This window comes from Protobothrops mucrosquamatus, unplaced genomic scaffold (assembly GCF_001527695.2).
Source record: "Protobothrops mucrosquamatus isolate PMUCROS unplaced genomic scaffold, P.Mucros_1.0 scaffold_163, whole genome shotgun sequence".
Lineage (NCBI taxonomy): Eukaryota > Metazoa > Chordata > Lepidosauria > Squamata > Viperidae > Protobothrops > Protobothrops mucrosquamatus.
The window spans coordinates 216,733-237,648 of NW_015386239.1; the positions used below are offsets into that span (position 1 = coordinate 216,733).

Below are 20,916 nucleotides of genomic sequence, written 5' to 3' on the forward strand. Positions count from 1 at the left end.
GTTTTGGAAGAAAATGTTTTAGTTAACATTTCAGTGTGAGTTTTTTTTATACATCTTGAATTATTTCTCTAACCTTTCATCATACCAAGTGCCATAATGCTCTTAATGCATTTATTTTAACATTAAATTGTCAGCCACTATCATGTTAGAGTAGAAGAAACAATTCTGCTTGTCAACACTAGATTTGTAAGACTTCTCTGGTTATATTTATGCCATTACATCATTCACATTTTCTAAACATTAAAGAAAAAAGCTACATAGTTTTGGTTAATTACTATCTATTATCTATGGGCATTTCACTAGTCCTTCAAATAAATTCAAAGAAAATTAGTTCATTTTCAGATATATAAGTATTTTAGCCATGAGTACAAAGGTCAGAAGACAAAAAATGTAGCATGCTGCTCCATCTTATAGGACTTCAGGAAGCTATTCAAGCAAAATGTTGCCTAAAACTTGAATATATGCTTCAACAGTGAAAGTTGGGTTCCTCAGAGCCAATCAAAGATGTTGATTAGCTGAAGGGCATATTCCCTTTCAGTGGTGGAGTCAGCAAGCTATGGAGAAATTTGCCCGTTCCTTGATTCTAACTGGTAGCAGCACAAACATTGTCTTAAGTATGCTGGAACTAGCATTTCTTTTCAAGCAGCAAACCTACTTTTTATTGCTTTTTTTCCTGTCCTTTGTCCTTTGACCTGCTTAACAAAAGGAAACCATTTACAGAAACATTTTCAACCCTCTTATTAGAAGGAGACAATATCAGTCAGAATTCTGAAGAATATTTATTTTGCTATACTTCCACAGTCTTCTGATGGCAGAATATAATTCAGGCTTAAAGAAATGTTGGTTTCTATACAATTTTATACAAAAAAATATTTTGTATGCTAGTTGTTTCTGATAAAACTTTTCTTTGCTCCGGAAACTAATTTCAATGCACTTTCTTAAAATAGCTAGTCTGAGCTTTGCCATTGTCAAATAACATTGCTTTTTGTTTTGAGGATGAACAGAAAAAGAAAGGAAGTAAATAAACATCTGATAAAGGAAGATTGCCTTTTCCAACCCTATAGCTACAGTACAGGACTTTTGATATTGAGGCCTGGATTCAGATTCTGCATCTTTGAAGCTAAAGGGTACATGTTATTCTGAACATGTTAGAGTTAGACCATTTGTTTGTACTATTATATTTCAAGGTTGTCTTACAAGCATTTCTTTTAAGAAGTCATATCAACTCATGGTGTGGGTGTGGGTGTGAGTATTAAAACCTAATGATTCAAGATTTAAATAAAAGGAATCAGAAATTCAATAAACTGTTTTGATAACTGAGCTCAGTCTTGAAGACTTTGGAATGAATACACAACATTAACAACACATGATTTATCTTGATATAATTCAGTAGACATAACAAGAAATATTCCATATTAATTAATTCAACTAATTTAATCTTGAATTCATGCTACACTTAAAAGCATTTGTTCTGCAATAGGATTGTTAAAATTTCCCTGTTGTATTTCTAAGTGATGAGAAGACTTTACAGTCAAATGTGATTCCTTTCAAGCAACAGCATATTGTTGAATAATGCAGTACAACATGTATTTTTTCTTTACTTGCTTACTTGCACAGGAGTTAATGGGTTTCTGTGAAGTACTGCTTATTCCTCAGCCTGAAAAGACTTCACATTCTCTTAGCTGAAAACGTGTTCTGATTAATAAAATGCTTACTTCTGCTAGAGATGCTGGGTGTTAGTCCAATAATACAAGGTTGAATGAGTAATGCCTGGCACATTTTCAGCCATCTATTAACTAGCTAGTTAATATCTGCCATCTTATATCACTAAGGAATTACTGCATTAAGCATGGTTTGTTGAACAAATTTGGTTATTCATTAAAAAATTACAATTCCTTTTTAGTGGTGTACCTTCTTTTTGCAGTTGGGAATCAGTTTTTTAAAGACTATAATACTGCATCATCCTTATTAGGTCAAATAAAATACCCACTCAAAACAGTGGCTAGAATTTATCACTATCAGTAAAAGACATCTTTTTTGTTTAGTCATTTGAAAGCAAAAATCAGCCATTGTTAAAAAAAACTGTCCAGATAATCAGTGACCTTACAACTGTCCTGTAGAAGGGGAGTGACATACTCCATTGAAATCAAACTACCCCGCAAGCAAAAATGTTCAGCTTTGTAGAAGAACCTAAAAATAACACTTCAATGCTAATCAGCTTAAAGGAACTAGCTTAGCTGTACTGCTAGACCAGCAGATAAAATAAACTAAGAGCTCAAACTTGCTTCTAGAAAAGGGACTGAGCTGGATGGTGCAGAATTAAAACACTAGACAAAAGCTTTGACTTTTAACTAGAAAACAAATAGGACTATGCCTGCAGATTTTAATGGTTATTGGAAAATGCTCAGTAATGAGAATTTTGAGGAGTATTTGAAAGCTCTAGGTAAGATTTTTTTTTCACTTTTTTCTTTTATTTGAGCCTCAGGTTGAATTATACGATTTTATTAGATATGCAATTTGCATGAAAATATTCTTAGCAGCTAGTTTTTTTATTGATATTGCTCTTGTGACTAAATAGGAACTGAAGCAATTTTTAAAGAAATAAAATCCATAAAGTACATACAATTGCAGTATTTTAAATTTATCCAGAATAAAATTATCAGAATTTTATTCTAGAACTTTATTCCATATATGGCATAAGGTATAAAGTTTAATGATTTGGAAGGGCAGGTTTAAAATTAGAAGATTTTTTTCCTAATTTAAATCATAAATTTCCACACATTAAAGAATAAAAAACCAGATCTGGGACAGAAAAATCTGGTTGATCACTTAGTCAGCAAAGAGCCAGTTTTCTCTGTCTTCATCTAGAAATTGTCTGGATTTTTTTCAGGCCAGATCTGGTAATCTTATTTTTAAAGGAAGCATGAATTACTATTAACCTATTTTGAATTTTAGATTTAAACAGCAGCAGTTTTCAGTGTTTCCTCAAATTTAATTTTATAAATTGTTCTAGCCTCTCTTTTTTTCTTACAGATGTAAATATTGCAGTGAGAAAAATAGCCAGTAGACTCAAACCTGATAAAGAGATTATTCAGGTTGGAAACCATATGATCATTAAAACCCTAAGCAGTTTTAAAAATTTCATCATGGACTTTGAAATAGGGACAGAATTTGAAGAGGATTTAACAGGGGTGGATGGTCGCAAATGTATGGTAAGATTTAGAATGTTGCTCCTGTAGGATAAATTATTAGCTTAAAAATCCTGCTTCACTATTGTCACTGGTTTTGTGGCAAGACTTTTCAGATAATCCTGCTTTGGTATTCAGCTACATTTTAGCCAAAAAATTCAGTCCAATATGTATTTTCAAAAAAACCAGCTGAAATTTACAATTGTATAATATTCGGCAGTAAGCCATATTAAATTCAGTGGGCCTTTCAGGTAAATCGGTACAAAATATATTTTTTCATTAAGGCTAGAAACCCACAAATATATTTCTGCATTGAATTCTTGATGGCATTAAAGATATTTCCATGTAATACTGAACAGCATTGTAAAAAAAATCCTTGATTTCGCATTTAAATTGATAAATTTACAAAAGTGGTTTCTAGGCACATTGTGATAGTTATATAAAGTAATACTTAGATATATTTGTTCATCTGATTATCCTATGAATATATTTCCACATGGAAATCTTGTGGCATTAAGATTATATACATATACAATGAACTGCATTATAAAAATACCCTTGATTTCTCAAATATGTTCATAAATTTACAAAAGTTGTTTCTAGGCAAATTTTGGCAATTATACAAAACAGTCCTTCTCCTCAGGTATGTTTATTAACCTGAATGGGATTTGTGATAGAATAGACTCCTACGTGTCATAAATTGAATGACAGCAACAGGTATTTATTACTTTTCCTTTTACATTTCACTAATGACTCTAAATAAACCAAGAATGAATGCACATTTTCTTGAAAAGATACTTATATCAGAAACAACATGCTTAATGGAAGTGAAAATTTAGGTCTTCTTCCTTTTGACAGAGAAACAGTATTGTGACTTTCATAAGAAATAATATTAATTAGTGGTATAAGCTCGCTAAATCAAAGCCTAAAATATGCTGCTTGTTAGTCTCAGACAAACACGAATCAAGGGATTTCCAACCACAAAAAGCTATTTAGATGGGGAAAAGGTTTATAAATAGAAAAGAAATAAAACATTCTGAGTGAGCACTGCTTTATTCTATACTTAAGAAAACAAAAGATTCTCATATTGCAGAAGGTGAAAAGATAAGTTTGAATTTTGTTTTGACACTAAGCAATGTCACCTTACATACACTGGGCTATCAAAACAGAATGTAATGTGGAAATGAAATGAATGACAGTTTATTGGTTTTAAATAGATAGTATTACTAATATTTTCTTCATAAATGGCTGAAAATCTTTTAGTCTAAATGTATGAAGAAAAGATACAATGTCCTCCTGAAAAATCTAGTCATCTAGTCCAACCCCTGTCCAGTCTCTTCTTAAAAACTTCCAATGTTGGAGCATTCACCGCTTCTGGAGGCAGGTTGTTCCATTGATTAATTGTTCTAATCATCAGGAAATTTCTCCTTAGTTCTAGGTTGCTTCTCTCTTTGATTAGTTTCCATCCATTGCTTCTTGTCCTGCCTTCAGGTGCTTTGGACAATAGCTTGACTCTCTCTTCTTTGTGGCAACCTCTGAGATATTGGAACACTGCTATCATGTCACCCCTAGTCCTTCTCTTCATTAAACTAGACATACCCAATTCCAGCAACCGTTCTTTATATGTTTTAGCCTCCAGTCCCCTAATGATCTTTGTTGCTCTTCAGACAAATTGTCTTCCAAATTTTCTGATGTATTGGACTAATAGATTGCAAGCATCTCTCCTTTTCTCTGAGATCTCAAAGCAAATTATCTATTTTAATTTCATGTCCACAACAAGAGTTCTATGAAGTAAGTTGGATTTTAAAAAGCAAGTGTCCTGAAGTCATTCAGAGGACTTCCATGGTTGAGGGAGAATCTGAAACAGGCTTCCATAATTCTAATCAGTTATTAACCACTATATTATACTGGTTGGCCTGCCAAATTGTAACTGATTAATTCGCTTTTTTTCTTTGGTTCAGCTGTTATACTTGGTTGCCACTTAATTTTCATTCTTACTCGCTACATCTTTCCATTATGGCAGGTTTGTCACAAATGAGTTACTTTGGAATCACTAGAAGAAATGCACTGTTACAAATGAAATGAAAAAGTGTGTGGTCCAATATTCTTTTCTAAAACATGATTGTCAAAAATTGTTGCAATGATTTCCAATTATACCAAACAAAACTTGGTGCAAAAAGTTCTTGGCTCCCCAAATAACCTTAGGTAAAAAAGCAGCCAAGAGGCGCACAGTGACCTTGCTTTTTGCATTACCATTCTCTTCATCATGGCTCTCTCCTGTCCCTGTAACATTAATTCTGCCCTTAAGTACCTGACACAGTGACATAGATAGAGGTGATACATAGCCATAGGAAGAGAATAAGATTCTTGAAAACTTGGTAAGGAAAGTTTTCTTCCTGGCTATAATGTGCAGCAGATGGATTTTAAATATGCATAACAAAAACGCAATTTGTTTATGGTTACTAATAAATGCGCAGGGTAAATCATTAAGTATTCTAAATAAATTAAATGACAGTGTGCTTAAAAATTGATCCCTGCCTGTGCTCACACCAACTAAGCACTATAATCTGGCACTTTATCCTTCTCAAGGCTGCACAGTAAGCATTCTACATTTTAAAAGTGCCAGAACTATTTTATTAGAATACTGAAAAGCAATTTATGCAAACAATAAAGAGCAAAGGGAAATGTCATTTACCGAAAGTCTTTGAAAGTCTTCCACGAACTACATTGCCTTGCATACAATTTTATATCATGCATTTGTCTTATAATTAATTATTTCCTTTACTATTAAATGAGCTTTCTGTACCCCCCATCTTTTTGAGTATTGATTCTTATCAGTGACTGCAGTTTAGCTTCGCCATTGGTTCCTTGCTGACTAAAAAAAAAGTAATTTTCAAGTTTAAAATTGTATTTTACAAGGTAAAAAAAAAATGCCCTTTTGTCCTAAGCTTGGAAAATTCAATAAGCACCTATGCTGCTGATGGTATCATGTGTACAATGCATTATATATGTTGTGTATTTTCCTGTTTTTGTGTAATTTGCAACTATTGAAACAACCAAATCTACCATATTTATTCAAAAAACACTACTTATAAATTAGTATTTTTAATTATAAATATTTTATTAATTTTCTAATTTTACAATCATAAGTACTTAATAAGCAACGTGTTGTCTGGGTCTATTAGTAATTCAGTGTACATAATAACTTTTTCAGTCTAGTCCAATATTACACCATCTAGGGCAGTGATGGCGAACCTTTTAGAGACCGAGTGCCCAAACTGCCACCAAAAACCCACTTATGCATCGTCGGGTGCCGGGTGGCTGTGGCCCATTGGGTGGGCATGGCTGCGGTGGTAACGGCAGACTGGGTGGGACTAAAATGTTCAATCAATCAATTCCAATTTTGCAAGATCTTTTTTTTTCCCTCCGAGAAGTTGAAATTGATTGAACCTCTTTTTTTTGTGTACATAGTGGCGGAGGCCTAAAGCGAAAAGGTTTTATAAAACCCAACTGAAGGCCTAGGACTGGGGCGATGCGTGCGTGCCCACAGAGAGGGCTCTGAGTGCCGCCTCTGGCACCCGTGCCATAGGTTCGCCATCACTGATCTAGGGCTTCCTTGGTCCTCTCTTATTTCAGTAGTATGCATTTTTCCATATTGGGCAAATACAATTCTTGTTACTGTTAATACATATACAATTAAATATAGACATATTCATCACATTTTTCTGGTATTATACATAATATTGATAGTATCAATTTATAGTATCTTTTCTAGCCAAAATATATTTCAATTGCATTTGCACTTAAAATCCATTTATTCAATCAATATCATCATTTTCCTGCTTTTTTAAAATGTTAATTTCCCATCAATGTTCAAAATATCTCTATTGCTTATACTTTTCTCATGATAAATTATATTTGGGTAACCAAAAGCTTCCCTTATTCAAACCTTTTTAGAATTTTCATATTTCCCATCACATAACAAAGTATAATATTCTAGTTACAAATCCTAAACTTCTAATTATAATAATACTTTTATTTCTAACAGTTCTAACAATAATACTTTTATTTCTAACAGTTCTAATTATAATAATACTTTTATTTCTAACAGCTATTTTCTTAGCCATATTCAAACATCTGTTAAGTAGTATAATATCCCATCAACAGGTCAAAACCTCTATTTTCTTCAGTGTTACTCTAACTTCTTCCTTTCCCAAATAACTTTCCAAGTCAATACATTTAAATCATCAAAAAATTCTTCTTCTGTTTTTGTATATATTGTTTGGAATGAGGAAAAGAATTTGATTGAAGTGTTTTTGGAAGAACACTCAACCCACTTATATTCATTAAACAGCTTCCATTCTTCTCCTTCAGTTTTTCTTTTCATTTCTTGTTTGTCAATATTCAGCATTTCTCCTAACTGCTTTATCATCCATTCGATCAGCTCTTCTTCCTTATCCTCAAATGTGTTCTGAGTTCTTGACAAGTGTGATATCTCTTCCATTTCCAGTGTTATCACTGCATCTTCTGATTTTTCATTTGTCTGTCTGTTAATTCCTTCCTTTAGGTCACAGGTGTCAAACTGCCGATCTGTGGGCCGGTTTCATCATACTGAAGCCGCACTGATCACATTGCCGACAATGGAAAAAGAGTCACGATATGTTGCGACACAACACGTGACGTGGCGAGTTTGACACCCATGCTTTAGGTCCTCCATCTTTGGATCCGTTTCTTCTAATTTTCCTTCTGTTTTCTGGGTTATTAGTTCCTTCTTTGCAGTCATTGTCTGGATTTGTAAGTTTAGGTTAGAAAATTGTTCTTTTATCTCATTTGCGTTATTTTTAGTCTCATCGTGAAATAAAACAATTGTCTCTTGGATTGATTTCAGCATAGAAAGAATTTCTTTCTGAGATTCATTAACATTTTCTTGTTGATATATCAAGTTGGGACCTTTGGAGATAGGTATTAAAGATTTTTTTTTATCATTTAAGACTGAATATGGAACAGTCAATTTGTTTTGTATGTAGTCTTTATAGTCCAATAGGGTTTCCAACCCAGACAAGCAGCCCAAGAGTTTTTGTTTTTCCCTTTTCCCACCTGCAGTCTGCAAAAGTGAAAGGTTCCAGGAACAACAAAGAGTCTTATCTGAGTCTGGGCTTCAAGCCAAGCATAATAAATTGTAGTGTCATAATTTGCCATGAGATGTCATTGACACCGTCTTCCAGCTTTCCAAATCCAAGTTTATTTTGCAAACTTTGAAATGTTTTTTCTAAAAAAGAAGTCTCAAAGGTACTTTTAGTCCCCAATTTTCAAAGCTATATTAGTTCAAAATTGATCTTGTAGTTTCCTCTGTTGTTAATTGCGAAGTCATGTCCTACCCATCGCGACCCCATGGACAACGTTCCTCCAGGCCTTCCTGTCCTCTACCATCTTCTGGAGTCCATTTAAGCTCATGCCTACTGTTTCAGGGACTCCATCCAGCCGCCTCATTCTCTGTCATCCCATTCTTCTGTTGCTCTCAATCTTTCCCGGCATTAGGCCCTTCTCCAGTGAGTCCTTTCTTCTCATTGGGTGGCCAAAGTATTTGAGTTTCAACTTCAGGATCTGGCCTTCTAAAGAGCAGTCAGGGTTGATCTCCTCTAGGACTGACCGGTTTGATCGCCTTGCAGTCCAGGAGACTCACAGCAGTCTTCTCCAGCACCATAGTTCAAAGGCCTCAATTCTTTGTTGCTCAGCCTTTCTTATAGTCCAACTTTCATATCCATACATTGCAACTGGGAAAACCATGGCCTTGACTATACGCACGTTTGTTGGTAGGGTGATGTCTCTGCTTTTTAGTATGCTATCTAGATTTGCCATAGCTCTCCTCCCCAGGAGCAAGCGTCTTTTAATTTCTTGGCTGCAGTCCCCATTTGCAGTGATCTTGGAGCCCAAGAAAATAAGATCTGTCATTACCTCCATTTCTTCCCCATCTATTTGCCAGGAATTGAGAGGGCCGGATGCCATGATTTTGGTTTTCTTAATGTTGAGTTTCAAGCCAACTTTTGCACTCTCCTTTTTCACCCGCATCAAGAGGCCTACTCCGGCTCTGCAAAAGCAAAAAACATCGCAATACGTCACAATATGTCATGTGACGAATCAAGTTTGACACCCATGCTGTACACTCTCTAGCACTAATAATTTTACTTAGGCAATAAAACATCTGCAAGCAAACAACCAATATCAGAAAAGACCAAGGATTCGGGGACTTCCGGTGGCAGGCGATTTCGTCGGTTGCAGCTGTTTGCTGCCTCCCGCCTGTTTTGCGTAAAAGCCGGTTTGACAGCCAGCATCAGCTGTCAAACGGCTTATACCTTTCCCCTGGGCATAAGGGGATAGGTGAGCTGCCCGGGGTAGGAGTTGAGTTCCCGAGTCGTCCTATATGGACGATGTAGGTGAGAACTCCTCCGGAGCCCCGAGGATTCTCCGCGATCCAGGACGCCTTCGCTTTGGCGAAGCTAGAAGCCGCCGCCGCCGCTGCAACTTGAATTTAATTGTGAGTTTTACTTGTAAGCAGACGAACCAACCTTGGAAGCTTGCTTTTTATTTTGGACTTTACTTTAACTTGTATAACAAGTTTCTCCCCGTACGTGTGGAGGAATGAGTAAAAGTGAAACTAAAATGGCGATGGATTGATACTTTTCAGCAAGAAGTGAAAGTGATTTCCGGTTTGAAATTTTTGCTACTTTGAATCTGCGTATTATTTGTTCTGACTGAACTGTTTAAATTTACTGCCAATATGGTTCTGAGAAAAATCGTGCCTTTAACTTTGAGACCGTTTACATCCCTGATGTCTCAGACATTTCAACTAACCTCTGAAATTTTCCATTTTTCACCCCCGTTATCTTTTTCACCTCCATCGCCTTTCGTTAGAGAGCTGCATAACTTGGTCTCCGCAATGTCTGAGATGTTTCAATCGTTTGATGTTAAATTTCAAAATAGATGTGATCAAGTGATGCAACAACAACAGGATTTATTACAACGGCAAGACTTATTACAGAAACAGGAGGATTTTTGTTTGAATGCTACAATTGCTTCTCAAGATCGGGCTGAACAAGTGGATCTGGTGGTAGCTGATGAAAGTTATCTACACTCTGAAGAGGCCATATTAGAATCTTACATTGATTTTTTAAAAACGAATAAAATTGTGGAACAAGGAATAATAGAAGAGAGACTGAGTAACCCTGAACAGGCTTTTATATATCAAGATCTACAATTTGAAGAGTCAGAGCAACTTAATTGTGAATTTATACTGGGACTAAAGGTGGAAACTATTAGGCAAACTAATTTCATACAAAGCTGCTTGGACTCACTTCAACTGCTAAAAGCAACAAAGATTGATATCCAGATTATATTGACAGAAAGGGGAGCAAATTTTGCTCAGTTTGAAGTGATTAAGTATTGTTACCAAATCTTGAGGTTTGATAACCGAAATGCTCTAATATTAATTTGGCACAGAAGGAAAGCCAGAGTTAGATATAAATATGACATTAAATGTTATCTGATGGGTTAAAAATGTCTCAAAGGTTTTTTTTTCTGATTTAATGATGAAGGAAGACTATTATAAATATGATAATGTTGTAATAATTGAATTTGTTTGACTTAATCATGAATGGATGGGAATTATGGCTTTAAAGGTTCCCCCTTTTTTTTTTTTGATTTAATAATGGTTGAAGGAGGTGGACTTATTGTTAATGTTACATTTGATAAACAATTGAATGATAACTAAGTAATTGAAGTTGTAAACCTTATTAAGGCATCAAAATGATTTTTCATAGGTGTAGTTTGATGAAAGGATAGAATTAACTTCTTAACTTTATGGAAGATGGGAATTTTTTCTTTTTNAATTAAATGAATAAAAGGAAGATTATTATAAATATAGTAATGTTGTAATAATTGAAAACAATTGAATGATAATTAAGTAATTGAATTGTAAACCTTATTAAGGGTTCTAAATGATTTTTTATAGGTGTAGCCTCATGAAATGACAGAATTAACTTGTTAACTTTATGGAAGATGGGAATTTTTTTCTTTTCTTTTTTTGAATAAGTAAGGGATGGTGTTAAACTATATTGCTGAAATGGTAAAGATTTTGGGTTAATACGGAGGAGATGGATTGTTTAAGTTTAGAGTTTGGAGTTAGAGATATTAATATTTGTTTACTTGTATTTGAATATTAACTTAGGTTTGGTTTGGGAAGTCCGGGGGGTGGGGGGATGGGATATAACATTGTGTAATATCTGTGATGTATTTCTTTTTTTTTTATGATAAAAACAATAAAATTTTATATTGAAAAAAAAAGAAAAGACCAAGGATTCCACAAACAGTACTATTTTCATTGGTTGTTCCACTCCTAAGAAACTCTTCTTCTGTAGAATTACCAGAACATTTTCAGATATACAGTGTAAACACTGAAATGAATTCTCATATTTAGAGGCAGTTATTGAAGACTAGATATTTATGTTCAGCTCCTCAACGGAGGTGGCTTTTTAATTTTACAGTAGAGATGTTTGTTTCACATAGCCAGTTCAATTATTATTGGATCAAATCTATGTATTAAATTGATTTTACAAATAAATTGAATTGACTTAACAATTTGATGGCCTCCTACATAGGCATCAGCCTTTGTTTTCCCTTATCAAATTAGGGCAGCAAATTGCCTCAGTTTTCCAATCAGATTTGATTTTCACAGGTGTACTTGATTTAAGTTTCATTTCCTACTTTTAGGATGTCACATTGAATATTTTTTTAGACTGGTCAGCTGCATGGTCCGGTACAACTGAGCTCCTGTGCTACTCTTATTTACATTTACATAAAATTTGTACCTTAATAAGGAACTTTTTATAGGCATGGAAATTGGCATCTGTAGTGGGACATTCTTCAATTTCTTCTGTTTAATGTTATAAGGACGCAAGTTAAAATAATGGAAATTATAGTGAGATTCATGTCAAATTCATCCCAGTTATCAGTGACATATTCAGAATAAATGCATTTTTGATATTATTGTACCTACGTCAGAGAATCTAATTTTTATTCTATAAATGCAGAATAAGTCCTCTAGCTCTTCCACACCAATGTAGGGATCTTGTGATGCAGCAAATGTAATGTGATACACTATAAATGCTATATCGAGGTTCTCTTGGGAACAACATTATTGCCAGTAACTGGAACTGGAACTCTAAAGTTGCTGCAGATGAAACACTCATAATTATTTCGAATGGATGAGCAGCATTTATCGTGGAAAACCAATTAGGAGGCAGTCCTATGGGCCACTCATTTACTAACAATTCATAATATTGTCAGCATCATCCTGCCTTTGCTGAAGTATCAGAAATCTTGTATATTATTTTAGTACAATAATGGTTGAATGACTCTAGAAGACACTGAAAATTGATACTGGGGAAAGAAATGTACTCAGTGTGGTTCATATGAATATTTGGTTCTGATGGGTTGGAGTAAGACAGAAGTGTCAAACTGCCAGCCCATGGGCCGGACGCATCATCCAGAAGCTCCCCCCCCATTGCCGGCAATGGCAAAACCGTCCCGATATGTTGCACTACGTCACGTGATGTCGCGAATTTAACATGTCTGGAGTAGTAGGTTGACTAGAGGTTTTTCTTTGTTTGTCTTCTTTGCCTTTCACAGAAAAATTGGTCCTGTCTTCTTTAATTCAAGAAGAGCTATAGTGATGTCTGGGTTTCTTTTCTCAGTTCTAAACTTTTGCGCCCTGCAGACAGTCAGGCAGCAATACCAAGATCTGCCATTATCTTCAAGCAATCTTGTATCACACTGTATCTTTTCTGTACAGTTCCAAAACCATTACACAGTTTTGGATTTCCACCACTACCATGACAGGCACTGCTGCCGCATTCTGTATCAGTAAACTCTTCACAGTAATATACTTAGAAATGTACATATTATACCTTCATTTTCATATTGTGCTAGTGCCTGGCCTTTTAACCATGGTTGTTGGCTAAATCATACTTAATATGGTTTGTTTAATATTAAGTATCAACTCTTCAAATAGAACAGATTAAGAAATGATTCCTTGGGAAGATCAGAACTATACTTTAATGAGATAGGCTATAATAATAGAATCTTGCAAATCTGATTGTTATTCTCCTTCCCTTTCTTCTATAATACATTAAATCAGAGAGGAGACATCTGCAGGCTCTTAATTCTCTCTCCTTCCCAGGAGTTAAGGAATGTTTTCTTTGCGTAATGGTTTCTTTCAAGCTGTCTCCTGGTTCTTTACACCAAGCCAACTCTAACACTTAACTATCCCAGCCAGAGATTCAGTCCTGTTATTGTGCCTTTGAAGAAAAAGTTCTCTTTGCAATGATAATTGGGAATCTCACACTCATCGCAGCTCTAGAGAAGCTGTGAAGTTGCTGTGGCAAACACCTCTAATTGACAATCTCATTTGCACATAATGTGATTGAGCTGAACCATGATTGCAAAGATTGTTTAGACACATCGTTTCTAGAAGGTCTGATATGAGTGGGGAAAAGTGCTATGGCAAGTGATTCTGGGAAGAACTATTGTGTTTATCATGACTCTGTAACTGTTGTTCAAAAGTTAATGTAGCAAGAAATCTTTTTTCAGTATGATTCAAGTTTTTGTAACAAATAACCGAGTAGAGAAGCATATTCTCTAGTAATTTTAGCATATTCTAGAATGGTGCTCTCTGAGCTTGCTTGTTTTCGTGCAGACATTTCATTACCATGACTAGGTAACATAATCAGTGCTAGTAAGAGTGCTGTTTGCTATCAGTTTATATTCTGATGTCTTGCCCGTCTGTGTGGGTGGGGGTGGTCTTAGGGATTCTTTGTTTGGGCTGTTTACTAATGGCTCTTTGACAGTTTCTAGATTGAGGTATTGTTTACTTGATCGTTGGTCAGAAGTTTATGCTGATCTGAGTGCTCATTACTGGTGGAAAGATACTGGAGTCTTTTTTTTTCTTTTGGGCTAGTTGATTGTCTCTTTTGCATAGTTTATAGATGTTGTTAATGTCTGTGTGTCTATTGATGGCTGATTTGTCAGAGTGCCAGGCTTCTTGAAATTCCCTGGCATTTTTGGATTTGGCCTGGTCTAGGATTGTCTAGATATTCTAGAGCACACTCTAGCATAAGTGTGTGTGCCTCCACAAATGATATTATTCTGCAAAAAATATTGGACCAGTCTGCCCTGAATTAAGGCTTGCAAAGTTGATTACAGAACTATTGGTTACGTTAATGTAACATTTATTGGCTCCCTTATGATATACTATTTTGGGCAAAGTTGCTAAATTAAAGAGTGAAAAGAAGAAAAGCAAACCACCAATGCATGTTTAGTCAGTACAAAGTGAAACTTATTAAAGGTAAGTAGTTATTGATGAAGATTTTTTTTCATTTAGTTGCATTTTAGTCAGAAGTGAAATATTTTACTGATTCTACAGATCATTTTAGATACTTGGTCAGTGAATAGAGCATAAATAAAATATGGAACGTTTTATAAATGTTCCAAAGGTTTTTCGTATAGATCAGGGATGTCAAACTTGCAACGTCACGTGACGTGTCACGACGTATTGCAACTTTTTCTCCATTGCTGGCAATGGGGAGGGCGCAGTTTCAGCATGACGTATCCGGCCTGTGGGCCGGCAGTTTGACACCCCTGGTATAGACCATAAGGGCAGATACATCGTTTACTGGTATAACAATTACTTTGGCCATTACCTCTGTAAGCTGCAAAGATCAATATTCTTGTCCTTATGTCAATATGTCTACACTTCTTGGCCCTAACAAAATACACTGAGGAAATACACAAATCTGACTAAAAGCTTTATTTTGTTTTTTACTAATTGCCACCATTTAATAAATCTACACTGAAAGCAATATCATAACTAGTGTAATTTGCATTTATTGTAGACTCTAATTTGCCTGGAGCTGATAGTCTCAAGCATACTTAAGCCAGTGACAGTTTGCTTAATAGCTGAAACTCTAATGAAGCTGTATTATCTTTAATAGAAACAGCATCTAAAGAGGATTTAGAATAGTCTTCCCAAATTGCTGTCCTCAAGATATTCTTAGACTGTGATCCCTAGAATTTGCATGTTGGGAATTCTGGATATTGTAGTCTGGTATATATAGAGGGCACTTGGCTGAAGATAGTTGATTTGCAGGTTTAATTAATTATATTGCTTTTCTTAGTAGATGAACAATAAAAGGACATTGTTGGTATTAAAAGCAAAATGTGCATAACATATGTTTTCTGCTTAAAATGATATTTGCTATTTGAATTCTGTTGCAATGCTCATTGGTATCTTGTCTATGGGTAAATATACACAGAAATATGCCAACACTTAGTCAGTGGCTACATTCTGTTTGTAATTACCTATTATATGCACTTGTTTTCTCTTTGGCCAACAAGAACTACTAACATAATTGTAGTAAATATGCAGTCCAATACACATCTTTAAAAAGGAAAAATATTTTTCAAATTGCAACAAATTCCTGGTTATTTTAATGGATATGTAATATATTACATATATCTGAGAATATATTACATATCCATTAAAATATATTATATATATTAATGGATATGTAATATATTCCCAGATATAAATTCTATTAAATTCAATAGAACTTTCTGCAGTTAAATGTTTATATTAGTATCATGATCAAATCTAAAAGTTTCTCTGAAAACATTAAGGAAGGAAAATATGGCTGTGCAGATGTTGCTACAGCATCTCTTTTATTGATCATGCTGTTAAGATTGCTTGGAATTGTAATCAACATCTGGAGAGCCCCAACTCTACATTAAAACAACAAAGACAGATTTCATTTATTAGCTTAAAGATATTGAGAGAAATATTGCTAATAAAGGAATCCTTACGTTTGTCCTTCCCAAACTTTTAGAAGTTTACAAAGAAACATCTCTGAAGAGCACCTACTTGACATGTATACTCAAATGGGATATTCAGTTATTTAAAGATGCATATCCTATGGAGCAGTATTAAAAATCATGTGGTAATCTGGTTGTTATGAATTGTCTCTGTATCTGGAGGAAAAATAAAAAATATATAATGCTTTCTGCTTTTCATCCAGTTACATGTATGAAGTTCTGAAGTCCCATTATTTAGACTTTCATATTGCAAAGATTTTTTTAAATAACTAATTAATCAGTGAATCTAAATCACAAGAAGTTTTTAAAAATTAAGGCTTTAACTATCTCTGTGTGTGTGTGTGTGTGCTTTCCTACCTATACCAACCCAGCTGTACCTCTCTCCTGGTACTTGTAGGTCTCATTAACTTGTCTAGCTAACATCCTTAGCATCCTCATGGTAGAAATTAGAGGCTTGTTACAAACAATCCATTGCAGTTGAAGCAGGAAGACATGGCATGAAATTGATTCATGTTCCATAATAATTGGAAACAACCAGACTCCATAATCCCTACAAGTGCTAAATGTGGGTTGTAGATAATCTACAAAGATGCATTAATATTATGCTGATAACTTGTAATGGTTTGGCATTTAGATAAAATTCAATAAAAATGTGTTTCTTGTAAAGAAGTGGGGAAAGCATAAGGAAATGCTAATCACACTTTAAGAATACGCACGATTCTTCTAAACATAAGTCTTTTTACAACTTTACATTCCCATGGGTGTGTGGTTGGAAGAAAGCTAGGAAGAAAATACTTCAAGTGTTAGTGTGTGAACAGATGAAACGAATGTCTACAATTTCTGGATCATATGAACTTAATAGAGAACTTGTTCCTTTTATAGTTCTTTTTTATATATTATTTCAAATGGAAATACAGGAACAAAACTCTGGACAACTGTGTAAGGTGAGAACTAATTTCAATTTTAGCATAGGTTAGGGTAACCTACCCAGAATGATTACCAGACTCAGGAGAACCATGCTAAAATTTAATGTCAAATTACCAATTTTTAGTAGTGCCTTTTGTTTTAGTGCCTATATCAAGTTTCTTAAGTTTTTTAAGAATATGTTTGGAGTCTTTGTTGTCTTCTGGTATCAGCTTGTCCTGATGATCAGTAGTGGTCTTTTGAAAGTGTTTCTATTTTTCAGGTGTTATAGATGAAATAGATATTTAACAGCCACCCTGAAGTATTTGGTTGTAAATTGCCTAGGAGAACATTAGGCATAGTTATGTCAGTCATGGTCGCCTTAGTCTGCCTAAAGTGAATAAGATTATGATAGGACCATGAGCATGTGCAAATAGGACAATGACCAGAAAATGACCAGTCATGTTAACATCACAAAACAAGAATATCTGATGCAAGTCCATGACATATTTTATCTCTGCACCCTTGCAGATACATATAACTGTTTATAACTTTTTGTTAAATAGCATTGTAGCATTAGACCTATGACTACAGATAGTCCTTGACTTACGACCACAAAATTTATGTTGCTAAGTGAGACATTTGTTAAGTGACTTTTGCCCCATTTTATGGCTTTTCTTGCCACATTAGTTAAGTGAATCACTGCAGTTGTTAAATTAGTAACTCCGTTGTTAAGTGAATCTGTCTTTCCCATTGACTTTATTTGTCAGGTTGCAAAAAATGACCCCAGGATACTGCAACCGTCATAAATATGAACCAGTTGCAAGCAATAAAGAAATGTTGCTGCTTTTCTTCAGTGCTTGGAACCCAAATGAATATAGGTCAAACATGGAAGTTTGTATTTCCATTCAGTTTATAGAAAGCTGCAGGGCCTCCCAAGAATGCCAAAGTTATATTTAAAGAACCATCTTTTCTCCCATTTCAGCTTCAGGTTCTCCCAGGTACAAGGGATATTTCATAATCCTGAAGATAATTCAGGTAATGCTTTTAATGTTTTGTTGCTGTGAGAAGCAGGTTGAGAGTCAGTGGTTTTCAGGCTAGAGTGGGCAGTTTTGCAAACACTCAACAGCCCCTCAACTTTAACAGCACACAAAGAGTGTTAATCTGTGGGAAGAAAATACTATGGACTTCAATGAACATTTATACCCTTACAAAGGCAGTGGGAAAACAACTGTTCTGTATAGCTTCAACCTAGTTTGCAATAAAGCTGAATTGAGTCTTGAAGACTTTTGCAGAATCTTAGCTTAAGGAAAGAGTTTACCAAGGCAAAGAGTTTAGTGAATTGAATCATGGTCGGAAAAATATGACAATTGATGCTACTGGGGCTGAGGACAAAAATGATGAAGTATATTATCTCCCTTTTTTGCATGATGTAGGAAAAGTTGTACTTGAATAATTATTGCAAATAAAATAATGTTCAGTTTGCAGATGATGGTGCAATACATTACAAATTACATACACACATTCACTACAGATGAGCAAGGGAATATGCAGAAAACCTACCCTCTTAGATATTACTGAGTAGGAAGAATTGTTGTGAGAAGACTGTCCTGCAAATATCCAGGTCTTGGATCACAAAGAGCTTTAAATTTGACAAGCAACAGCTGGAACTGCCCCTGAAGCTAACTGGTAATGAGTGCAGCTTTCTAAGTAGTGTTATGTGGTCACATCAATGTGCATCTGTAATTGTGAGAAGAGTGTCCTGCAAATATCCAGGTCTTGGATCACAAAGAGCTTTAAATTTGACAAGCAACAGCTGGAACTGCCCTTGAAGCTAACTGGTAACGAGTGCAGCTTTCTAAGTAGTGTTATGTGGTCACATCAATGTGCATCTGTAATTAGTTACTTTAGAGCCTTTAGAACCAGCTACAGCTTTTAATTGCTTTTCAAGTGCAAATCCATTACAGTGTCTTGCATAGTTCAAAAGGGACATAGCCAAAGCATAGATGATTGTGATGAATGAATGAACGAAACTTTCCATTTTAGGAGAGATCATAATTGATGCACAAGATGGACCTGTGAAAGGGCTTTCTTGGCTACAGTCACCATGTGCACATCAATTAGGAACTGTGAGTTCAAGAGGACAGCCAATTTACAAGCAAATTATATGTGAAGGAGCACAATCCTGTCCACAGCTAAGATCGTATTTTGGGGGGATTAGGTGGCTTACAACTCAGAAACAGTCTATCTTGCTAGAATTAAGCTTTACCTGGTTCTTCCCATCCAGATTCTTACTATCTCTAACACTTAAATAGTGTTTCTACTGCATCATCTGTTCCTCACAGTTCAAGACAAAGTACTCTGTAGACTTTCTCTGCATTTTAGGATCAAACACATCCCAAATAATATTGCAGGATAAAGTTGTCATCCCCTCAGACTTGCTTATGCTCAAGATGCCTATTAGAGTCATTAGACTCCTAAGGTTGAACTGGTCAAGTAGATTCATCTTCTCTGCAGAAATTGATGGCAGTGGTTAACCCAAAAGCAATGGGGAAGAAATATGATCATGACAACAGAGGTTAATGCCCCTCCATTCCAAAATTGTGTTGTAGCTGTCCTGAGACAAAAACTGAATATCTTTGGTTTTCCAGATATTTCCTAAGCAGCATAAACCATGCTAATAGATGTTGGCACTTGGAACATATCTGGTTCAAGTGATAAAGCAATAGGTAGCACCACCAGAAAGCATAAAGTAAGTAGAAGGGTTCTGAGAACAGTTTCCTATCAAAGAATCTATTGAGCATCCTGATCACAGTAAGTCTGATGTAGATATTTCATCCTGGAGTATGTTTTCCTAACAAAATATTGTGGGTTTTTTTTTCTAAAGTAACATGCGCTAACAAAAGGAGACCCTATATACTTGAAGTTCAGAAAATATTCAAGTTTGGTATTTTTCAAAGCAGGTACTATCTCCAGGGTAAACACATGCCACCTTCTAGGAAATTCTCTGTATCCACTGTGTATTTAGCTATCCTTGCCTATTTTTTTTACTCATAGATAATTTTTACTCTCTCCTATTGTCATTGCTGAGTACCACAGGAAATACTTACAATCATAATTTTTAAAAGCAATGTTTATTTTAAGAGATGGAAGACAGCAGGGAAGATTTAGTATGTTTCATGCCCAATTGGAAATGGAAGCAGCAATATTAATTCTAAAGTTATGAAGCTAAATTACATTTTAAAGAAAATGTACATCTTCTGGCTAGGAGTCTCTAAACAACAACAAAATTCTAGTTAACAAAAATAATGAAGTTCTTTAAGTATTAGTTTTACTCTCTCAGAATATATCCCAAAAGGCTTGTTTCTGATTATACCTTCTTGAAATGTGCATTGTAAAAGAAAGGAAAAAAGATTTTTGTTTAACCATACTTAATCATAAATGCCAATGTTTATGAATTAATTAATACACTTAAATCACATATTATATTATTTTTTCAATGTATTTGGGGCATTGAAAATGGCTTGATTTCAAATATATTTTCCTTTTTTATACTTAAATTACAATGTACAAAGTATGTATTTTACTTTTTATATTTATATGTTACACAGCTGTGGGTGGAGTTACAGATTACCTTGAAAATACAAACTTTGTAGCTGAGCAACACCGTTAATGAGCTCAGCCAAAATGATGAAACCTTTGGAGTTCTCCAGCACTGGAGATGGAGGATCCACCCATGGGTAGTAGACTGTATTCCTGCCCAATCAGATTAAGTCAGCCAAAGTTGCCACGCCCGTCCTGGACCCTAGATCCCAGTCTTGACTTAATCTTGCCCATGGACGGACGTGTAACTCTGGCTCTTAGGCAGGTATAGTCTGGACTTTGGGTGAATCCTCCACCTTCT

General features: G+C 35.0%; 1 protein-coding gene across 1 annotated transcript in view; it reads left to right on the forward strand.

Moving 5' to 3' along the window:
* Positions 1 to 2,370: 2,370 nt before the first annotated feature.
* Positions 2,371 to 20,916, forward strand: part of RBP1 (retinol binding protein 1) — a 36,817-nt gene continuing 18,271 nt past the window's right edge. Inside the window, exons 1-2 of the mRNA XM_015821297.1 lie at positions 2,371 to 2,443; positions 3,034 to 3,212. Of these exons, the coding sequence (XP_015676783.1) occupies positions 2,371 to 2,443; positions 3,034 to 3,212 (252 nt within the window). The remainder of the gene's footprint in view (positions 2,444 to 3,033; positions 3,213 to 20,916) is intronic.